This window comes from Musca vetustissima, unplaced genomic scaffold (genome assembly GCF_032173495.1).
Source record: "Musca vetustissima isolate MV318-11 ecotype Yass unplaced genomic scaffold, APGP_CSIRO_Mvet_v1 utg114709, whole genome shotgun sequence".
Classification (NCBI taxonomy): Eukaryota; Metazoa; Arthropoda; class Insecta; order Diptera; family Muscidae; genus Musca; species Musca vetustissima.
Genome location: NW_026883877.1, coordinates 25,781 through 49,960, shown reverse-complemented (window position 1 = coordinate 49,960; position 24,180 = coordinate 25,781). Strand labels below are relative to the sequence as shown.

Sequence of the window (24,180 nt, the reverse complement as noted above, 5' to 3'; positions counted from 1 at the left end):
TTAACTTAGTTTTTGGAGACTTTCAACGAGCGTGGATTTTTTAAAATTAGTTTTTGGAGATTTCCAAAAGGTGGGGATTTTTTAAAATTAGGGTTTGGAGACTTTCAGCAAGCGTGGATTTTTTAAAATTAGTTTTTGGAGACTTTCAGCAGGCGTGGATATTTTAAAATTAGTTTTTGGAGACTTTCAGCAAGCTTGGATTTTTTAAAATTAGTTTTTGGAGACTTTCAGCAGGGGTGGATTTTTAAAAATACTTTTTGGAGACTTCCAAGAGGTGGGGATTTTTTAAAAATACTTTTTGGAGAATATTTTTTTTTTATTTGGAGACTTTCAGCAGGCGTGGATTTTTGGGAGAATATTTTTTTTTATTTGGAGACTTTCAGCAGGCGTGGATTTTTGGGAGAATATTTTTTTTTATTTGGAGGCTTTCAACAGGCGTGGATTTTTTTAAAATATTTTCTTGAGAATAAAATTTTTTATTTGGAGATTTTTTTTAAAAATAGTTGTTGGAGAATAACAAATTTTATTATTTGGAGACTTGGATTTTTTAAAATATTTTTGGGAGAATAAAATTTTTTTATTTGGAGATTTTTTAAAATAGTTGTTGGAGAATAACAAATGTTATTATTTGGAGACTTTCAGCAGGCGTGGATTTTTAAAAAAAAATTTTTGGAGAATAATGTTTTTTATTTGGAGATTTTTAAAAATATTTTTGGAGAATAATGTTTTTTATTTGGAGACTTTCAACAGGCGTGAATTTTTTTAAAATATTTTTTGGAAAGTACAAAATTTTTTTATTTGGAGATTTAAAAATATTTTTTGGCGAATAATTTTTTTTATTTGGAGACTTTCAACAGGCGTGGATTTTTTTAAAATATTTTTTGGAGAGTACAAAAATTTTTTAGTTGGAGATTTAAAAATATTTTTTGGAGAATAAACATTTTTTATTTGGAGATTTTTTAAAAATATTTTTTGGAGAATAAAAGAAATTTTATTTGGAGACTTTCAGCAGGCGTGGATTTTTTAAAAATATTTTTTGTAGAATAAAAAAAATTATTTGGAGATTTTTTAAAAATGTTTTTTTGGAGAATAATTTTTTTTTATTTGGAGACTTTCAAGGCCTGGATTTTTTAAAAATATTTTTTGGAAAAAAAATTTTATTTGGAGATTTTTAAAATAAAAATATTTTTTGGAGATTTTATAAAAATATTTTTTGGAGAAAAAACATTTTTTTTATTTAGAGATTTTTTAAAAATATTTTTTGGAGAATAAAAAAAAATTTATTTGGAGACTTTCAACAGGCGTGGATTTTTTTAAAAATATTTTTTTGGAAAATAAAATTTTTTTATTTGAAGATTTTTAAAAATATTTTTTGGAGAATAAACATTTTTTTATTTGGAGATTTTTTAAAAATATTTTTTTGGAGAATAAAAAATTGTTTATTTGGAGACTTTCAACAGGCGTGGATTTTTTTAAAAATATGTTTTGCAACTTAGCAACATTGTTGTAAACGGAATTTATTTTATTTTTATTGCTATTGTTGTTGCCTTCAGAGTGTGAATAGCTTTTCTGTCCACAATCAAAAGGGTAATGAAATGGAAATGACAATGTTTCTTGTTTTTTTTTTTATAAAAGTGCTAAGATGACATTGACATTTTTATAGAAAACAAAAGAATATAAATACACACACATACATATGTATGTGTTTATATATATAATACAGCCAAGAATAGAACAAAATCAGAATTGAACTGCATGAAAAAAAAAATGAAAGCAACTACCCTGCAAGGCCACCAACCATGGAAACCAAGTGAAACACAACAAAAACAATTGCAAAAAAAGCAACAATTCTTTTTCCTAAGGACAATGGCACCGTAATAAAAAATGTCAATGGGCATCGATTTTTTTAAAACCATTTTTTAGTCACCTCAAACAAGGCGTGCATTTTTTAAAATACATTTTTGGAGGCTACATTTTATTTATTTTTGAAATTCATTAGAATTTTTATTTAAATAATTTAAATTTACCTGCGTTGCTGTTCAGGCTAGGTCATGCCTAGCCTTGTTTGTGCCATCCATCAATTCAAATTGCTGCTTTTGTTCTTGCTTGCCCTCCTTCCCCCCTCCTCTCTGCATTGTGAACAAAACTCACGCAATATGTCTTTCACCTTTTTTAATCATGAACCAACAAGCAACAACCGAAGAAGAATAAAAAACAGAATTGGAGAAAATCCCAATCAAACACATATCGCCAACAACAACTACTACAAAATATTCTTAAACTAGTTTCACCACTTATTTGCTGTTTATTTTTCTTCCTTCTTCTTCTTCTTCTTTGGGTTTCATACCTGTTAACTGCCTGACTACCTTCTCTGTTGTTGGCCTCTCCTTTTTTTTCATACAGTTCATACAGTGTGTGTCCGATGGGGACTCAACACAACAACAACAAAAAGTAATGTGAACCTGAGCTACTACCACTATCCCCCCGTCACAACAAGAACTCGAACTCGAACAACAACACCAAACTACTACCACTATTTCTTTTCATTTCCCTTCCCTTACTTTCTTATCTTCTTTTTGATTGTTTTTCTCCTTCGCCATTGACTTGTTTTAACACCTTTTTTTCTCGTTTGTATTCCAATTCTTCTTCTTCTCAAACCTTTTTTCATTCTGGTTAAAGTCTGCTTGAACAAAAAAATGTTGTATTTGGTGTCCCATTGAAAAGAGGGAGAGAGAGAGAGAACGAGAGAGGGCCCCATAATTAATGGCGCAAAGTAAAATGTTGTTGGGGAGACCGGGACAATGAAATGTTATCTAATTTTGAGTGAAGAGAGAGAGATGTCCCGTACAACTCTTCATTTTTGCACTGATACTCTTTGAACATTGGCAAGCAAGGGGTGGGATTTTGAAATGAATGAAATTAATTAAAAAATATTTTTAAAAAAATCCACTCCTTGGTTAAGGTGTCGAAAAATGAATTTTAAGAAATCCACGCCTTGTTGTCGAAAAATGAATTTTAAGAAATCCCCACACCTTGGTGTCAAAAAATGAATTTTAAGAAATCCACACCTTGGTGTCGAAAAATGAATTTTAAAAAAATCCATGCCCTGTTTAAGGTGTCGAAAAATGAATTTTAAGAAATCCACGCCTTGTTGTCGAAAAATGAATTTTAAGAAATCCACACCTTGGTGTCGAAAAATGAATTTTAAAAAATCCATGCCCTGTTTAAGGTGTCGAAAAATTAATTTTAAGAAATCCACGCCTTGGTGTCGAAAAATGAATTTTAAGAAATCCACACCTTGGTGTCGAAAAATGAATTTTAAAAAATCCACGCTCTGTTTAAGGTGTCGAAAAATCAATTTAAAAAAATCCATGCCTTGGTTAAGGTGTCGAAAAACTATTTTTTTTCTAAGATTTATTTTTTACCTTTAACTTTTCTTTGAATTACATTTTTATAAAAAAATGATTTTTTTGATTTTTTATCGAGATGTTCATTAACGTTTTTCTCCATTTATTTTTTTTTAAATATGTATTTATCTTAAGATTCCAAAACTACAAACTATTACCTTTACTATGCTTTTTATTTCATTTAAATGTGACCATTATTGACCAAGATATAGCCATTTGAAAATCTCCTCAATAAATCAATGGTTTTATTTCTTCTACTCTTTAATTAACCATTCCCATCCCTGCATTAGTATTTATCTTACGCTCTTTAACCTGAGCACTGTGTTCATTTCTCACTTTGTTGTTGACTAAAGAAATTCCCATTGTCTCCCCCAGTTTTATCTATTTTATTATTGGGGATAACTGGGATTATTTGTCTCACACACACACACACTCTCTCTCTCTCAATGTCTTTGATTCATTTTCAATCATGCTCCCCTTTCCCCATTTGGATTTCTCTCTCTCTCCCTCCCATCACAATGAATTTTCTTATTGTCAACAGTTATAAGAATTTCATTGTGTCCCCTTTATGGCTCCATCTCTTTGTGTATTCATGTTCTGAGAGCAAGATTCTACTTGTTCTCCTACCCTAACCAAACAACCGTCCCATAAGAAGACTGTGTCTCAGTGCTGTGTTGTTGTTCGTCCTGCCGTTGTGTTTACCCTGTATTTGTATTTGTTTGTCTGTTCGTCTTGCTTTGATTCGTTTTGCTCGTCGTCGTTTGTGTGGGCCATCGTATCATCGCCGTTGTTAATAACGACGTAGTATATTTGTTGTATTATTATGGTTGTTGTTGGTGTTGCTGTGTTCGCTTCCTTAGCAAGGTCGTTTGCGTACACAAATTCAACATTACTTGAAGGTCGTCCTTTTTTGTGTGTTTCGGGTTGGTTGGTTGGTGTGTGTGTGTGGTGATGGTGGTGGCGGCGGTGATGATGATGTCGTTGACGTCGCTTTCGACGTCACTGGCAGCACTGTTTATTATTTGGCGCAACTGCGTTTGCATGCCTTGTTGTTGCCTGCCTGTACTTTTAAATGGTTGTTGGCGGCCGCCGGGAATAAATGGTGGTGTGTTTTTGTTATTGTTGTTTTCTTTTTGGGGGAGAGTATGTGTGTGTGTGCATGGTCGTTCGTGTGCCTTTATTTTTGTTTTGGGGGATGATGAGGTTCTTCTTCATCAGATGGCTTTGCAGATGATTATTGTTTGTGGAGAAGAAGTAGAAGAAGATGACGAAGGCGATGACGATTAATGGTGTCGTTGCTCGGCATTGTTGTGAAATATAAACACACACACCCTCTATATTTATGACGATGTACATTGTATTTTGTGTGTGTTCGATGACGTTGCAGCCTTTGTACTTTGACTTCGGCTGGGGTTGTTTGCATGACATGCTTGCCTATGAGTGTGTGTGTGCATGTGTGTGACAAGTGCCCATCGTCGTTTGACCCCTTTGTTTTTTGTCGTTGTTTTGTTGTTGCTGTGTGTTTCTCCTGTGGTTTTCCATCTGTTTTATTTCTTACAATATCACATCAATTGCAAGGAATGCTCTCGGTCTCTCTCTCTCTCCCTCTCTATCAGGGTGTCCCCCTCCCTTGTGTATACACTGCTTGTTTTCGGTGCTATTTTTATATCAAATTGTGCACGTGAATATTTTTGTGTATGTGTGTGTTGCTCGTTCATGACGACGACGACGATGGTGGTGTTGCTTGCTCGCTTTTGTTAAAGGTCGTTGGCGTTCGTCCTCAAGTACGTGGTGTCGTCGTTGTTGTTGTTGCAGTATTCATGAGTGTGTGTCTGTTCTTGTTAACCTTCTTAATGATTTCATTTTCATTACACCCTCTTGATATTCAAGGCCCTTCACTGGCTGCCCCAACTCTCGTTATATGTATGCCTCTCTCTCTTTCACTGTATGCAGCATTAAATGAGCCCTTTACAAAGGCGAAGGGAAAGGAAATTCATTTTCAGCTGTTTTTCTTCAGGTTTTTTCGAACTTTTTTGTTTATTAAACAGTGAAAAAGGGTTTCAAGGTATCTGGAAAGAATATCCAATTGTCTTCACTAGATATTTTTTGTTATTAATGTTTTAAACAAAGTTTCAAGTGTCTACAGAAAAAATAGACTGCTGAGAGTGATGTGTGACGTGAAATCAATTCCCCCCGAAATAATTTAACATTCCATTATTTGTGTTGTTGTCGCTCTTGTCGTGTTTGCTATCTATCTGTCTCTGCGTATGGTGGCGTATGACGTAGTAGGTTAGTCGCTCCGCTCAATTTGTGTACAACGCAGGGTCTTATCATCAATAATTTTGGTATTCCGGGGTATTGCAAAAAAAAAAAAAAATAAATATATTTGAAGATTTGGATTTTTTTGTGTTGTTTTAATAAATTTGGGTGAATGTGATAATTAATTTGGCAAATAAAAAAAATGAAAAATTAAACAATAAATAAGGGGAAAAAATAAATAAATAAAAATGTCGAACATATAAATAAATAAGAAAAGAAATAAAAATGAAAGAAAAATTAAAATAATCAAATACAAATAAATAAATAGGAAAGAAAAATAAAAGATGAAAAAAATTAAAAATTAAAAAAATAAAAAATTAAAAAAATAAAAAATTAAAAAAATAAAAATAATTAAATTAAAATCAAATAAAAAAATAAGGAAAAATAAAAATAAGAAAAAATACATAAAATAATAAAAGTTAGGCAAAAAGAAATAAATAAATGTTACAAATTAAAAACCAATAAAAATTAAAACTAAATAAATTAAAATAAATAGATAACTTTCGGTGAATGTGGTTTTGGACCATTGAAGTTAATGAAGAAATATTTAAAAAAAAAATCAAAAAATTAATAAATTGTCATTGGAGTGGTAATAATAAAGTGGAAAAAATTATAATAATATTAAAAATTAAAATACAAATTTAAATAATTAAAATAATTTAAATGAGTGAAAACAAAAAAAGTAATTTAAAAAATTAAATTAAATTAAAAAAAAAAACGTGACGTCGCCTTTTCCAAGGAAAATTGAAATGAAATTGAAGGAACTTAAATATGTGATCTCTACCTATATCTAAACCTACTAACATCAATCCCTACACATGTCATTCTGCAACCTATGCTAAATTTTGTAAATCCATTTAAAGGAAACTTCACACACGATTCGTGCAAATCGAATGAATTTCAGGGACTTTGGTGCACCATTTACATTAAATCGGGCGAAACTATATATCGAAACTATATCTAAATCTGCACCGATTTTCATGAAACTTAGCACACATCATTCTAGACATAATTCAGTACACTATGCCAAAAATCAAATGATTTGCAGGGACTTTGGTACACCATTTACCTAAAATCGGGAGAAACTATATATGGGAGCTTTATCTAAATCTGAACTGATTTACACGAAACTTTGCACATATCATTCCAGACTTAATTCAGTAAGCTATACCAAAAATTCGTGCAGATCTAAAGATTTTCAAGGATTTTGGGGCACCATTTACCTAAAATCGGACGAAAATATATATGGGAGCTATATCAATATCTGAATCGATTTTCTCGAAACTTAGCACCTAACATTCTACACTCAATTCAGTACCCTATGCCAAAATTCGTGCAAATCGAATGTATTTCAGGCAATTTGGTGCACCATTTACATAAAATCGGGCGAAACTATATATCGAAGCAATATCTAAATCTGCACCGATTTTCATGAAAATTAGCACACATCTTTCTAGACTTAATTCAGTACGCTATACCAAAATTCGTGTAAATCAAATGATTTGCAGGGACTTTGGTACACCATTTACCTAAAATCGGGCGAAACTATATATGAGAGCTATATCTAAATCTGAACCGATTTTCACGAAACTTTGCACACACCATTCCAGACTTAATTCAGTAAGCTATACCAAAATTCGTGCAGATCTAACGATTTTCAGGGACTTTGGGGCACCATTTACCTAAAATCAGATGAAAATATATATGGGAGCTATATCTAAATCTGAATCGATTTTCTCGAAACTTTGCACACATCATTCTAGACTTCATTTAGTACGCTATGTCAAATTTCGTGCAAATCGAAAGATATATAGGGACTTTGGCACACCATTTACCTTAAATCGGATGAATATATATATATGGGAGCTATATCTAAATCTGAACCGATTTTTAGGAAACTTAACACACATCATTCTAGACCTAATTCATTACGCTATGCCAAATTTCGGGCAAATGGAAAGATATATAGGGACTATGGAACACTATTTACATAAAATCGGAAGGAAAAATATAAAGGAGCTATATCTAAATCTGAACCGATTTTCACGAAACTTAACACACATCATTCTAGACCCAATTCATTACGATATGCCAAATTTCGTGCAAATCGAAATATATAAGGACTTTGGTGCACCAATTACCTTAAATTGGATGAAAATATATATAGGAGCTATATCTAAATCTGAACCGATATTCACGAAACTTAACACACATCATTCTATACCTTATTCATTACGCTATGCCAAATTTCGTGCAAATCGTAAGATATATAGGAACTTTGGTACATCATTTACCTTAAATCGGACGAAAATATATATGGGAGCTATGTCTAAATCTGAACCGATTGTCCCCAATTTCAATAGGGTTCGTCCTTGGGCCAAATAAGTGACCTATGCCAAATTTCATCCAATTCGGATCATAAATGCGACCTGCACTTTGTTTACAATTTAACATGGACAGTGTGGTGAAGGGTATAAAAATCCACGCCTTGGTAAATTTTACTATATATATTTTTTTTTTTGAGTCAACTGCTTCCGAAAATTGTTTTTTTTATTTATTTTAACTAAATTTTGACAATTCAATATTTGTCTAGTATTCTCATCTTCTTCTTCATTTCACATCAAAGTAAATTCAATTAGCAGCATTCATCCGTCCATAATTTTGAAATGTTAATGATGTTGAAACTACCTATCCAAAATTTTTAGAAGACATGACCACGACATTAAATACAACAACAAAAAAATGAAAAAAAATACATTAACATGGCCATTACTCATGTCAAAGTGACAGATTTCACTGTGACAATTTTGTTTGTCAATTAAAATTTGTTTTCTTCAAATGAAGAAAAACCGATGGTGGGAGTATATTGGGGTGTATTGGAAAACATATTTTTTTTCTAATTTTTTCGAATTTTTTAGTTAAAAAAATTTTTGAAAAATTAAATTCTGTCATAATCAAAATTTGCCCTAGCAATTAGCATTAATTATCTCAAAGCTGTGAGAGAGAATATGCTAACCGGGAATGTGTCATCAGAAACGTGCTGTTGATTCAATATATAAAAAACTATAAAGGGTGTTGTTTTAAAGGAATGATGGAAATTTAAATTTAAAAATTTCCATTAGCCTTTTTATCTACCCTCTTATTGGTCTCTTTGAATGGTGCGAGACCATTATTGGTCTCGATGCTGCCCAGCTCAGTGTGATTCTTGTTAGCACCTCCGGTTTTTTTTCTGTTTAATTTTCACGATTTCTACCATTGACGTTTTTCACACAAAAACACACAGAATAAATTGTCATACATTTTTCTTCTTCTTCATGATTTTTTGAAATTTGTGTTAGGTTCTTTGGTACGACATTGGCCAACAAAAAAAAAAAAAAAAAAATGAAAAAAAAGCTCGACATCGAAACTGTTGAATTCGGTTAAGGTTAATGTACCTAAAAATGTTAATTATTTTCGTAGTTGTTGTTGGTGGTGGCGGTGTGTGTGTGTGTGTTTTTTGCCGGCATTGTTGCTTTGTGTTGTTGTTATTGTTATTTCCATTATTATGCTAGTTTCCCTCTTACAAGCCGATTCTTTGTTGTGTCGAACAGCCACAGCCAGGAGAGGGGGTCAATGACACCTTTTTTTTTTGTTTTTCAGAAATTCTGACTTATTCAACATTTTATTGACAACTAGTCATGATGGTGTTCCTCTTCTTCTTCTTCTAGTAGTAGCACGCTTAAGAATTTTTAATTAAGTCTATTGTTGTTGTTCGTTAAGGCCATGTTTGTTTTTGTAAATGACCTTGAATTATGTGTGTGTGGTTTAAGCAGAGAGATTTTTTTGGGGAAATTAAAATATAAAGGGATTTTAAAAATTCCCCAGGGGAAATTTTTTATTTGTCCGGGGGAATTTTATAATCCTCATTGGGATTTTAATAATCTCAGAGGGATTTTCATAAACCCAGAGGGATTTTAATAATCCCCAGAGAAATTTTTATAATTCCCAGATGGATTTTAATAATCCCCAGAGGAAATTTTATAATCCCCAGGGGGATTTTTATAATTCCCAGAGGGATTTTTATAATCCTAGAGAGGTTTTTATGATCACTAAAGAAATTTTAATAGTCCCAAGAGGGATTTTAATAATCACCAGAGGGATTTTAATAATCCCCAGAGGGATTTTTATAATCCCCAGCGGGATTTTAATAATCCCCAGAGGCAATTTTATAATCCCCAGAGGGAATTTTATAATCCCCAGACGGAATTTTATAATCCCCAGAAGGATTTTAATAATCCCCAGAGGGATTTTAATAATCCCCAGAGGGATTTTCATAATCCCCAGATGAAATTCCATAATTCCCACAGGAATTTTTATAATCCCAATAGAGGGATTTTAATAATCCCCTGAGGAAATTTTATAATCCCCAGAGGGAATTTTATAATCCCCGGAGGGAATTTTATAATCCCAGACGGAATTTCATAATCCCCAGAGGGAATTTTATAATCCCCAGACGGAATTTCATAATCCTCAGATGAAATTCCATAATTCCCGCAGGAATTTTAATAATCCCCTTAGAGAATTTCATAATCCCAGAGGGATTTTAATAATCCCCAGTGGGATTTTATTGATCATCATTTGGGATAATCCCAGACAGAATTTTATAATCCCCGGAGGGATTTCGATAATCCCCAGAGGGAATTTTATAATCCCTGAGGGGACTTTATAATCCCCAGAGAGATTTTAATAATCCACAGGGGGATTTTTTAAAACTATTTTTGGAGGTTTTAGTAAAGGCGTGGATTTTTTAAAAAAACAGTTTTTCAAGGACATAACTAAGGCGTGGATTTTTTAAAAAACAGTTTTTCAAGGACATAACTAAGGCGTGGATTTTTTAAAGTTAATTTTTGGAGTCTTCAAGCAAGGCGTGGATATTTTAAAGTTAATTTTTAGAGTCCTCAGCCAAGATGTGGATATTTTAAAGCTAATTTTTGGAGTCCTCAGTCAAGGCGGGTAAATTTTTTGAAATAAATTGTTGGAGTACTAAGCCAAGGCGGGTAAATTTTTTGAAATAAATTGTTGGAGTACTCAGCCAAGGCGTGTAAATTTTTTAAAATTAATTTTTGGAGTCCTCAGCCAAGGCGTGGATATTTTAAAGTTAATTTTTGGAAATATTTTAAAAATTGATTTTGTACTAAAATTTAGTACATGCCAAATTTTTACACCAAATGATTTCTTTTTTGATGCTAATTTATTAAAGATGCCTTTTATTCATTTGTATGCAGTACTAAATTTTAGTACTCGTTGATTTTTTGGCAAAAATGAGGGTTTCCCGATGATTTTTCTACTAGAAAGTATGCCAACCACTAAAATCATAATTTTATGATGACAATTTCTTAGTACAAAAAATTTAATATATTTTTTTTTATAAGAAAAATTCTTTATTTTATTAGTTTTTAATGATTTTTAAATACAATTTTTAAAAATTTTCCAAATTTTATATTTTTCTATTAAATTTCAAAATTTTCTGCATATTTTAGCATTTAAAATTTTTCGAAAATCTTAAAAATTGATTTTGTACTAAAATTTAGTACACGTCGATTTTTAGCCCAAATGATTTCTCCTTCAATGGTGATTAATTTAAGATATATTTTTCATATTTTTAAGCAGTACTAAATTTTAGTACTCGTTGATTTTTGGCAAAAATGAGGGTTTCTCGAGGATTTTTCTACTAGAAAGTATGCCAACCATTAAAATAATACTTTTGTGTTGCAATTTTTTAATACTAAAATGTAAATATTTTTCTTATAAGAAAAATCTCTTATTTTTATCAGTTTTTTATTAATTTCCATATAAAATTTGAAAAATTTTGTGAATTTCATATTTTTCTATTAAACTTCAAAAATTTCTGTATATTTTGGCATTTTAAATTTTCCAAAAATCTTAAAAATTGATTTTGTACTAAAATTTAGTACTCGCCGATTTTTGGCTCAAATGATTTCTCCTTCAATGGTGATTAATTTAAGATGTATTTTTTATATTTTTAAGCAGTACTACATTTTAGTACTCTTTGATTTTCGGCAAAAATGAGGGTTTCTCGACCATTTTTCTTCTATAATGTATGCCATCCATTAAAGTAATACTTTTGTGTTGACATTTTTTAGTACTAAAAATAAAATATTTTTGTTATAAGGAAAATCCCGTATTTTTATTAGTTTTTAATTATTTTAAAATACAATTTTTAAAAATTTTCCGAATTTTATATTTTCCTATTAAATTTCAGATTTTTCTGTATATTTTGGCATTTTAAATTTTCCAAAAAGCTTAAAAATTGATTTTGTACTAAAATTTAGTACAGACTGATTTTTAGTGCAAATGATTTCTCCTTTAATGCTGATTAATTTAAGGTGCATATTATGTATTTTCAAGCAGTACTAAATTTTAGTACTCCTTGATTTTCAATTAAAATTTAGCTCAAATGATTTCTCCTTCGATGCTGATTAATTTAAGGTGCATATTATGTATTTTCAAGCAGTACTAAATTTTAGTACTCCTCGAATTTCCTCCAAAAAATGAGGATTTTTTCCCGATTTTTTATTGTTTTATTAATTCCTTTTCCTTCTTTCTTCTCTTTCCAGGCATTTTTAGTACAACACCATGCTACTACATGATCAACGACATTTATCAAATTTTTATAGAAAATTTTTAACATAAAGAAAAACAACAACAACAACAAAAATGCACAAAACAATCAAATCAATTTAAGGAAAAAACAACAACAACCCCAAGACTTAAATCTACAACAACAAAAGGCCAATTATTTTAAAAAAAGAAAAGGAGGGCGTTGAACGCCCTTCGTAAATCTACAAAAAAAGACTAAAAAAATTTAGCAGAAAAAAAGACTTAAAATTTTTTACAACAACAACAAAAATATGTCAACAATAAAAACGGAAAATCTGGCGGGACCAGCTGTGGTCACAACATCGGGTTCGTCATCATCAGCCTCCTTTCAATTGCCGGTTAATATGTGTACCACAGGGTCCACAAATAATGGTGGAGGTGGTCCGGGAGGTGGTCCTGGCGGGCCTTCTGGAGTTGCGGTGGGTTCCTCTGGTGGTGTCATTACCACCACGACCACCACCACCCGCAATAACATCTCCGTAACAAATATCAAATGCGAAGTGGACGAAGGCGGCGGCGGATCTACATCCCTAGCGAATGGCAATATCGTCTCGGTGGGTCATTTTTATAATGGCTCTAGAACGACAACAACAACCACAACAGGTGCAATTATTGGTGGTGGCCCTCCTGGTGTCATTACCTCCGGTCATGCTGTACGCATTCCAGTGACAAAGTCGGAAGAATCCGATTCCGAGACGGAATTAACAAATATTGAGAATTTAAAGGTGACCCGCAGGGTTAGCTCCAGCACGGCGGTGATGACTTCCTCCAGCAATCATCAGAATCATCATGGCCCCCGGCCCATGTCCTGGGAGGGTGAATTATCGGATAATGATGAAGATACCCGAGAGGCGGAACTAATGGACACGGATACCACCATGAGTAATGGTGGCGGTGGTGGTGAAGGAGGAAGTGGCGGAGGAGGTTGCCAAGAGCCCTCAAATGCAGTGGCGGTCATAAAAAGTGAGGCCACTACCACCACACCCTCTATGATGCTGCTGCAGGAGCCTCCTCACATCAAACCCGAATTACCCGATTTCCAACATCACAGCAGTGGTGGTAGCAACCCGACGGCCAGCTCCATCTATGGCCATGCCAAACTGAAATTGGCCCCCACCCAAAGTGATCCGATCAATTTGAAATATGAACCACCCGATCATGGGGCCGCGAATACCACCACCTCCCTGGTAAATTCTCCCCTGCTGGTCCGTCAAAAGTCCACCACAGCTTTGCCCCATCTGCCTGCCAACCCCAGTCCCGATTCTGCCATACATTCCGTTTATACGCACAGCTCACCCTCCCAATCACCGTTGACGTCCCGCCATGCCCCCTACACGCCGTCACTGTCACGCAATAACAGTGATGCCTCCCACAGCTCTTGCTATTCCTATTCATCGGAATTTAGCCCCACCCATTCGCCGATACAGGGTAGGCATCAGGCGACGGGTTCTGCGGGCGGCCCTCATGTGGTCTATGGCGGTGGGACACATAGTTTCAATGGTTCCGCAGCTAACTCCTTACATCATTCCACTTTGCTGTATCGGCCCCTGGCGGCAGGTTCGGCCGGAGGTTCCTCATCCTCCCTGAAAATGGATAGCATGTCCAATGAAGTGCAAAATTTGTCCATGGATGCCGCCGCCACGTCCTCATCCGCTTCGTCCACCCCCTTTGGCTTGACCACCGACCCTGCCACCGGGCTGCCAGCCTCCCCTGCGGCGGGTATCTCCCGTCAACAGCTTATCAACTCACCCTGCCCCATATGCGGTGATAAAATCTCCGGCTTCCATTATGGCATCTTCTCGTGTGAATCCTGCAAGGGATTTTTCAAACGTACCGTCCAAAATCGCAAGAACTATGTTTGTGTGCGGGGTGGGCCCTGTGCCGTCAGCATTACGACGAGGAAAAAATGTCCCGCTTGTCGTTTTGATAAATGTCTGCAAAAGGGTATGAAATTGGAGGCCATTAGAGAGGATCGCACCAGGGGAGGGCGTTCTACTTATCAGTGCTCATATACCCTACCGAATTCGATTATGAGCCCCTTGCTGAGTCCAGAACAGCAACAGCATCATTCGCAGCAACATCAGTCGTCTTCGACGTCGTCGGTTCAAAATCTCCTGAGCCCACAACAACAAACGCAGCTACAACATCAATTACAACAACGATTAAATCCAGCTCTGCATTCTCCACATCATCAGCAGCAGCCGGGAGCGGGAGCGGGAACGGCGGGGGCCAATAATTCACATCCACAAAATAATGGTTTCATGCCTGGGGGGCCGGCCACCATTAAAACCGAACTACCCGATGTTGGCTACATTAAGGCTGCAAATTCCGCCCACTCACCCTCTCCCCTGAATGGTGGGGGGCTACACAACTCACCCCGTAATCATTCGACAAACTGTTCCACCACTTCCGCATCTTCTTCCTCCACCTCCAACAACAGTATTCCCCAACTTCTCCAAGAGATAATGGATGTTGAACATCTTTGGCAATATACCGATGCCGAATTGGCACGGCTCAATCAACCCTTGGCAACGTCATCCAGTACCAGCTCCTCCTCATCATCGTCCACCACCGACTCCACAGCAGCTGCCAGTCAAATGACCAATCCACTGCTGGCCAGTGCAGGTCTATCATCGAGCACCAATCCCGATTTGATTGCCCATCTGTGTAAGGTGGCCGATCATCGGCTTTACAAGATTGTCAAGTGGTGTAAAAGTCTGCCGCTTTTCAAAAATATTTCGGTAGGCCTGTCACATCCCCCTATTTTCAAAATAAATTATCAAAATCTCTTTTCCTCCCCCTCAGATTGACGATCAAATTTGCCTCCTGATCAATTCATGGTGTGAACTTTTACTATTCTCTTGCTGCTATCGTTCCATCGATGTACCGGGAGAAATTAAAATGTCCATGGGTAAAAAGATTAATCTGGCCGATGCGAAATTAACTGGTTTTCAGGTAAGTCCCAATCAATTTTTATTAACGAAGGAAATTTTGAAATATATCTTTTTTCGATTTTTCACAGCCCTGCATTGAACGAATGCTGAATCTGACAGACCATTTAAGACGTTTGCGAGTCGATCGCTATGAATATGTGGCAATGAAAGTGATTGTTCTACTGCAATCGGGTAAGATTTTGAAACAAAGAGGCGTCTGCAGGATACCTGGAATTTGTAAAAATATTTTTTTGGGGGCCTTAACCAAGTCAGGATTTTTTAAAAATTAATTTTTGAATGTCTTAACCAAGTCGTTGGCTTTCAAATTAATTTTTGGGGCCTTAACCAAGGCGTGAATGGTTAATTATCCCCTACCGACCGACATGCCCCCTATCACTGTCACGCAAACAGAGCGATACCTACCCGAGGTCTTCCAATTCGTCAAAATTTAGACTAATCCATTCACCTTATGTCGTTTTCCTGATGGACAAAAATACCAAAACTAAGTTCACCAAGTGACACACTCACAGACTACGAGTATGATCCGCTAAATACCTTTCTGGTGGCTGTCTAAGAACTTCTATAAAATTTCCTATCGGGATGTCTTTTAAATATTCTCATTTGGTACATCCTCATATACCAAAATCTAGACGTTTAAAGAGCCTCATTTTGGGACACCAATACCACCTTCTTATTGTTACTAAATGCTGTCTTCTTCACTTACTTACTTAGCTGGCTTGTTACAGAACGATTGTTCCATAAGCCGAACTTAAAAAAGATTTCCAAGCGCGTCAGTCTTGTGCGCATCTCCTCCAATTTGATATACCACGTTCCAAGATGTTGTTTTCTACTTGGTGTTTCCATCTAATTCGTGGCCTTCCCCTTTAACGGGAACCATCAGTAGGCTCGCTTTTATATGCCTTTTGAGCTGGGACATTCTCATTCATTCGCACAACATGGCCTAGACACCGTAGTCGCTGAAGCTTAATACGACTGACCATGTCGATGTCCGCGTATAAATTGTAAAGCTCGTGGTTCATTCGACGCCGATATTCACCGTCGAAGCAGATTGGCCCGTAGATCTTTCAAACACCCCAAGAGCTGCCTCATCTGCTTGCGCAAGTACCCATGCTTCAGATCCATATAACAGCACGGGTAGTATCAGCATCTTGTAAAGTGTGAATTTGGTCTGGCGAGAGGTGGCCTTGTTTCTAAAATGCTAATTTAGACCATAGTAGCATCTGTTGGCCATCACAATCCTTCTCCTAATTTCAAAAATTATGTCATTCTTTGTATTATTGCGCTACCAAGGTATATGAAATCGTTAACTACCTCGAAGCTGTAGTTCTCAAGTTCCACAGTTGGTCCAAGTTTACTGGACGTCTTGCGCGTTGATACCATTAGCTTGGTCTTCACGGCGTTTACTGCCAGACCCACAATTTGTTCAAATGTGGCTGTTACCGCTCTCAGTGTTCGACCCATTATGTCGATGTCATCGGAGCAGGCGAGTAACTGGTGTTGTTTGGTGTACAGAGTGCAATTTCTGTTCACCTTTGCGTCTCTTATGACCTTTTCCAGCAGGATGTTAAAAAGATCACACGACAAACTGTCAACTTGTTTGAATCCTCGTTCGGTATTGAAGGGCTCCGATAGGTCCTTTCCGACTTTAACTGGCGATCTTTTGCCAATTAAAGTTATCCTGCATAGCCGATTTAATTTTGCAGGAATGCCGAACGTAGAACGTGGCTATAAACACCTCTGAATGGATAGGGCTGTCGAATGCGGCTTTATAGTCGACAAATAGGTGGAATGTGTGGAAGTTTTTTTTGTGGATGTTTTCCAGGATTTGGAGCTGAGTGAAAATCTGGTCCATGGTGGATTTGTCAGGTCTGAAGCCGCCGTGGAATGTGTCGATGTTTTTCGTGGGTTTTTGGAGCCGAGTGAAAATTTGGTCAATGGTGCATGTGCCAGGTCTGAAGTCGCATTGGTCCAATATTGTCATTGACCATTGGCTTCAATCGTTCACACAGCACACTGGATAGCACATTATATGCGATGGGAAGAAGGCTAATTCCTCTATAGTTGGCACATATCGTCTTGTTTCTTTTTTTGTGCACGGGACACGGTATGTGTCGATGTGTTTTTCGTTTTTTTTTCCAGGATTTGGCGCAGAGTGAAAATCTGGTCAATGGCGGATTTGTCAGGTCTGAAGTCGCATTGGTATGGTCCAATAATGTCATTCAATCGTTCACATAGCATTTTATATGCGATGGGAAGGAGATTTATTCCTCTATAGTTGACACATATCGTCTTGTCTCTTTTTTTGTGCACGGGACTCAGGATGCTCTGGTTCCAATCATTGGGCATAGATTTCTCTAGCCAAATTGTACTAATCAACTGGTGCATGCAAGCATCTGACCACCAGTCTTGAATAGTTCGGCTGGTAACCCATCGGCTCCTGCTGTTTTATTGTTCTTGAGCCGATTAATTGCTATTCTGACCTGATCTTGGCTAGGTGGGATACACTCTATACCATCGTCTCTTATTAGTTCTGGTGTATCTTCTTCACCGCCACTATTTGATAACAGAAGCTTTTCAAAATGCTCCTTCCAGTTTCTCAACACGCTGTCTGTATCTGTCACTTAAAATCCATTTAGAGTAACCATATGGGCTTTTATTGTCCTCAATAGACTATCAGATAAATGTTTTAAAATATACCTCTAAACTCACCCACAATGACTCAATTGGAAGTTTCTTTTAAAACTTCTCATTTGGTTGCCTAAAACAGACCCCGAACATGTTGATCAATTGAATCCCCTCACATAGATCAAATTGTCTTCCTTTGGTTCGTCCAATGCCCAATTTTGTGCTTTCCCTGAGGACCTCAATAATAACATCTTTTCTTTTAAACATTCCCATTCGGATGCCGGAAACACTTAAAAAGGATATTGAAGGCCATACTAATTAGGTTTAATAAAATATTAACAACTCTCGACAGGGCATCCAATAAAAAGTAATAATTTTGGTTTTTGTGATCCAAGAAAACTATCAGCTGCAGGTCTATAAATACACCAAACACTTCATGATAGCCTAAAAATGTTCCAACGAGGTTGGCCACTTAACTATCTTTGCAACTTCAAATTGTATTTCTTGTATTTCTTTTTATATATAATTGAGATAAATCGCCAAAATTTTGAATAAAACTGTCTCTTGTCTGCAGGTCCGAAGATGACCATTATCGGTCCACGTACCAAATGTCTCCACTAAAAATTATTAATATCGGTCCACTTTTTCGGATAGCCTCCATATAACGCTTAACCCAGACCCATTTCGATACGTTGTGCGTAATGTTGTGTCAATCGAACACACTTCAATTCTTTGGGGCACCATTTGCGAAAAATCGGACGAATATATATATGGGAGCTATATCTAAAACTGAACCGATTTCAATAAAACTTGGCTCACATTAGTTTATCCTAACTTCAGTACATTGTGCAAAATTTCGTGCCAATCGGCCTAAATTTGACTATTTTGTGCACTATTTGATAAAAATCGGACGAACATATATATGGGAGCTATATCTGAAACTGAACCGATATCAATAAAACTTGGCACACATTAGTCTATCCTAACTTCAGTACGTTGTGCAAAATTTCGTGCCAATTGGCCTAAATTTGACTCTTTGATGTACCATTTGCGAAAAATCGGACAAACATATATATGGGAGCTATATTTAAATCTGAACCGATTTCAATAAAAGTTGGCACACGTTAGTCTATCCTAACTTCAGTACGTTGTGCAAAATTTCATGCCAATCGGCCTAAATTTGACTCTTTGATGTACCAATTGCAAAAAATCGGACGAACATATATGTGGTAGCTATATCTAAATCTGAACCGATTTTAATAAAATTTGGCACACGGTAATCTGTTCTAACTTCAATGCGTTTTACAAAATGTCGACTCAAATTCGACTAAATCGACTCAGAAAGTGATTCTATGCATATTCTCAAAAGGAACCATGGGTCTATCTCATTTCCTTTTGTCGGTTCAAAATCTGAACCGATTTTCAGGATCATCCTCATTCATCATTCTAGATTTAATTTAGTACATCATGCCAAATTTCATGAAAATCGAAAAATATATAGGGGCTTTGGTGGTACACCATTTACATTAAATCGGACTCAAATATATATATATATATATATATATGTAGGAACTATATCAAAATCTGAACCGATTTTTTCGGGACTTATCACACATCATTCTAGACTCAATTCAGTACGTTATGCCAAATTTCGTACAAATCAAAATATATATAGGGACTTTGGTGCACCATTAACATAAAATCGGACAAAAATATATATGGGAGCTATATCTAAATCTGAACCGATTTTCACGAAACTTAGCACTCATCATTCTAGACTTAATTCAGTGCGCTATACCAAATTTCGTGCAAATCAAAGGATATAAAGGGACTTTGGTGCACTATTTACCTAAAATCGGACGAAAATATATATGGGAGCTATATCTATACCTAAATCGATTTTCACGAAACTTAACACACATCATTCTAGGCTTAATTCAGTGCGCTATACCAAATTTCATGCAAATCGACAGATATATAGGTACTTTGATGTATCATTTACATAAAATCGGACGAAAATATATATGGGAGCTATATCTAAATCTGAACCGATTTTTACGAAACTTAACACACATCATTCTAGGCTTAATTCAGTAATCTATGCCACATTTCATGCAAATCGAGAGATATATAGGGACTTTGGTACCTATATCGGAAGAAAATATATATGGGAGCTATATCTAAATCTGAACCGATTTTCACGAAACTTAGCACTCATCATTCTAGACTCAATTAAGGACGCTATGCCAAATTTCGTGGAAATCAAAGGATATAAAGGGACTTTGGTGCACTATTTACCTAAAATCGGACGAAAATATGTATGACAGCTATTTCTAAATCTGAACCGATTTTCACGAAACTTAATATATGAAATTATAGACTAAATTCAGTACTTTATGCCAAATTTCGTGCAAATCAAAATATATATAGGGACTTTGGTGCACCATTAACATAAAATCGGACGAAAATATATATGAGAGCTATTTCTAAATTTGAACCGATTTTCACGAAACTTAGCACTCATCATTCTAGACTCAATTAAGTACGCTATGCCAAATTTCGTGCAAATCAAAGGATATAAAGGGACTTTGGTGCACCATTAACATAAAATCGGACGAAAATATATATGGGAGCTATATCTAAATCTGAACCGATTTTCACGAAACTTAATATATGAAATTATAGACTCAATTCAGTGCGCAATACCAAATTTCGTGCAAATCGAAAGATATATAGGTACTTTGTTGTACCATTTACATAAAATCGGACGAAAATATATATGGGAGCTATATCTATATCTGAACCGATTTTCACGAAACTTAACACACATCATTCTAGACTTAATTCAGTACTCTATGCCACATTTCGTGCAAATCGAGAGATATATAGGGATTTTGGTACCTATGTCGGACGAAAATATATATGGGAGCTATATCTAAATCTGAACCGATTTTCACGAAACTTAATATATGAAATTATAGACTCAACTCAGTGCGCTATACCAAATTTCGTGCAAATATAAAAAAATATATATAGGGACTTTGATGTACCATTTATGTACCTTAAATCGGACGATTCACCAATTTCAATAGGGTTCGTCCTTGGGCCAAATATGTGACTTGTACTAAATTTCATCCAAATCGGATCATAAATGCGACCTGTTCTTTGTTCACCAAAATACATGGACGGACAGAGGGACGGACATGCGTAAATCGACTCAGAAAGTTATTCTATGTATATTCTCAAAAGGAACTATGTGTCTACCTCGTTTCCTTTGCCTGTTACAAACATATGCACAAAGACATAATCCCCGGATCACAGTGTGGTGAAGGTGACATTCAATATATATTTTTGAGAAATACCCGCATTAAATGTTTTTGAAATATTTTTGAAAACCACAATTTTTCGGTTTTTTTTATTGCACACTTTTTTTGAAAATCCAAAATTCTTATTTTTTTGTTTATTTTTCAGACACTTCGGAACTCCAAGAACCCGTCAAAGTACGAGAATGCCAAGAAAAGGCATTGCAAAGTTTACAGGCCTATACATTGGCTAACTATCCGGAGACGCCATCGAAATTTGGTGAATTGCTGCTGCGCATACCCGATCTACAGAGAACTTGTCAGGTGAGTTAACATATTTCAAATACCAAATTGAAATCAATAATTGAAATTGATTTTTTTTCTCTTTTACAGCTTGGCAAAGAAATGCTCTCAATAAAATCTCGTGATGGCAATGATTTCAACTTACTTATGGAACTTCTGCGTGGAGAACATTGACGAAAGCCTTGCAATACGACGTCAACAACAACAACATTTCATTGCATTATCCGCATCATCTGCATCAGCATTAACATCAACAAAATTAGGAAAATATTTGTTGTTGTTGTGCAATACCCCACTGGGGGTATCACAAGAACAACAGCAACAACAATAGCATCTACTTTTTGCAAAAGTAGAGGAGAATATCAACAAAAACAATATATTTTTTTATATATAGATATATAAAAAATTACGAAGAATTAAGCATAAAAAAATTTTATAAACTATTTTTTTTTTATAAGTATTTTTTTATACTATATATATATTTTTTTCTAGTATACTTTAAGATAATGAAAAAAAAACAACAACAACAACTAAATTCTTTTTATTTTTTCTTTTTTGTTTTTGTAAGATCAACTACAAAATAAGTAATCTATATATAAATATTTTTTTATTAATTAAAATAATTCAAAAAACAAGAGATGTGCCTAATAACAAATTAAAATGAAAGAAAATAAATAAATAATTAATTAATTATAATAATAAAAAACAAATTATAAAAAAAATAATAATTTATGTGAATTTTTTGTTTTTCATTTTTCTGTTTTCAAATTATTTGGATATTTTAAAAACACAAATATTTTTTTAGATTTTTTAAAAATATTTTTTTTTATTTTCTTAAAAAAAATGTTTCGAGACCTTTACCAAGGCGTGAATTTTTTAAAAATATTTTTTTGAGACCTTTACCAAGGCGTGGATTTTTTTACAAATATTTTTTTTCGAGACCTTTACCAAGGCGTGGATTTTTTTTTTACAAATATTTTTTTCGAGACCTTTACCAAGGCGTGGATTTTTTTACAAATATTTTTTTCGAAACCTTTACCAAGGCCTGGATTTTTTTTACAAATATTTATTCGAGGACTTAACAACGGCTTCTCTAGATTCACTCCAGTAGATGAGCGAATTGCTATAATCCGTATAAAAGCGAAGTTCTTCTACATCAGTCTCATTTGCGCCCAAACTTCGACCGAAGATAAAGATGAACAGACCACAGACATATTTTACGAGAGCCTAGAAACAGCATATGATCGTTGCCCTGGCCATGACATTAAAATTCTGCTAGGAGATTTTAATGCAAAAATCGGAAGGGAAAATATCTTTGGCCCCACTGTCGGAAAATTCAGCCTCCACGAAGAAACATCAGACAACGGCATGAGGTTGATTGATTTCGCGACAGCAAAAAAACTTGGTAGTTAGCAGCACCAGATTCAAGCATCTCGATATACACAAGGCAACTTGGATTTCTCCCGATCGAACAACGAGAAATTAAATCGATCATGTTGTGATAGACGGAAGGCATTCATCCAGTGTTTTAGACGTTCGATCGATACGAGGAGCGAATATCGATTTGGACCATTACCTTGTGGCAGCCAAGGTGCGCAACCGTCTTAATGCAAAGGTGCGATCTAATGTAACACGGAAATTTGACGTCGAAAAGCTGCAACTTACCCACCTGCTTGACGAAAGCACCCTTTGTCCCGATAATAATATAGAAGCACAATGACAGAGAATTGCCCACTCCCTACAAACTGCAGCAAAAGCAACACTTGGGTACCAACGACCACCATCAAGAAATCCGTGGTACGATCAGGAGTGTCGTAATGCTACTGACGTGAAAAACGCAACGTACAGGGCAACCCTGCGGACAGTAGCAACACGCAGTGCGATGGAGAACTATCGGGTGAAAAGGGGAGAGGAGAAACGTATTTTCAGAAAAAAGAAGAAAGAACAAAAAAACGTGAGCGTGAGCAAATCGAGATGTACAGGAGTCAGAATGAAGTCCGGAAATTTTACCGACGAGTAAAACACCAAACCATGGACCACCATCAAGAAATCCGTGGTACGATCGGTGTGTCGTAATGCTACTGATGTGAAAAACGCAGCGCAACCCTGCGGACAGTAGCAACACGTAATGTGATGGAGAATTATCGAGAAAAAACGAGAGAGGAGAAACGTATTTTCAGAAAAAAGAAAAACAACAAGAAAAACGTGAGCGTGAGGAAATCGAGATGTACAGGAGTCAGAATGAAGTCCGAAAATTTTACCAACGAGTAAAACATCAAACCGAAGGCTTTGGTGCAGGCACATCCTCCTGTAGAGATGATGAAGGAAACCTGGTGACAGATACAGACAACGTGCTGAGGATCTGGAAGGAGAATTTTGAAAAGCTTCTGGTATCAAATAGTGGTGGTGAAGAAGATACGCCAGAATCAATAAGAGATGAGGGTATAGAGTGTATACCACATAGCCAAGATAAGATCAGAATAGCTATCAATCGGCTGAAGAATAATAAAGCAGCAGTTGCCGATGGATAACAAGCCGAACTATTCAAAACTGGTGGTCAGATGCTGACTAGAGGAATGCATGCCCAATGATTGTAACCTCAGCATCCTG

The 24,180-nt window shown here is 35.4% G+C and overlaps 1 protein-coding gene across 1 annotated transcript; it reads left to right on the top strand.

Moving 5' to 3' along the window:
• The first annotated feature begins 12,637 nt into the window (after positions 1-12,637).
• LOC133330872 (nuclear hormone receptor FTZ-F1 beta-like) lies at positions 12,638-21,754 on the top strand. Its single transcript, XM_061539276.1, has 6 exons — positions 12,638-14,621; positions 14,763-15,127; positions 15,192-15,354; positions 15,401-15,511; positions 21,437-21,591; positions 21,661-21,754. The coding sequence occupies exons 1-6, from the start codon at positions 12,638-12,640 to the stop codon at positions 21,742-21,744; spliced, it is 2,862 nt and encodes a 953-aa protein (XP_061395260.1). The 3' UTR covers positions 21,745-21,754.
• The last annotated feature ends 2,426 nt before the right edge of the window (positions 21,755-24,180 follow it).

Coding starts and splice junctions, on each gene's coding strand:
- LOC133330872 (XM_061539276.1), top strand. CDS start 12,638: ATGTCAACAATAAAAACGGAAAATCTGGCGGGACCAGCTGTGGTCACA. Junction 14,622..14,762: donor GGGAACGGCGGGGGCCAATA/ATTCACATCCAC, acceptor TACACAACTCAC/CCCGTAATCATTCGACAAAC. Junction 21,592..21,660: donor ATCTACAGAGAACTTGTCAG/GTGAGTTAACAT, acceptor TCTCTTTTACAG/CTTGGCAAAGAAATGCTCTC.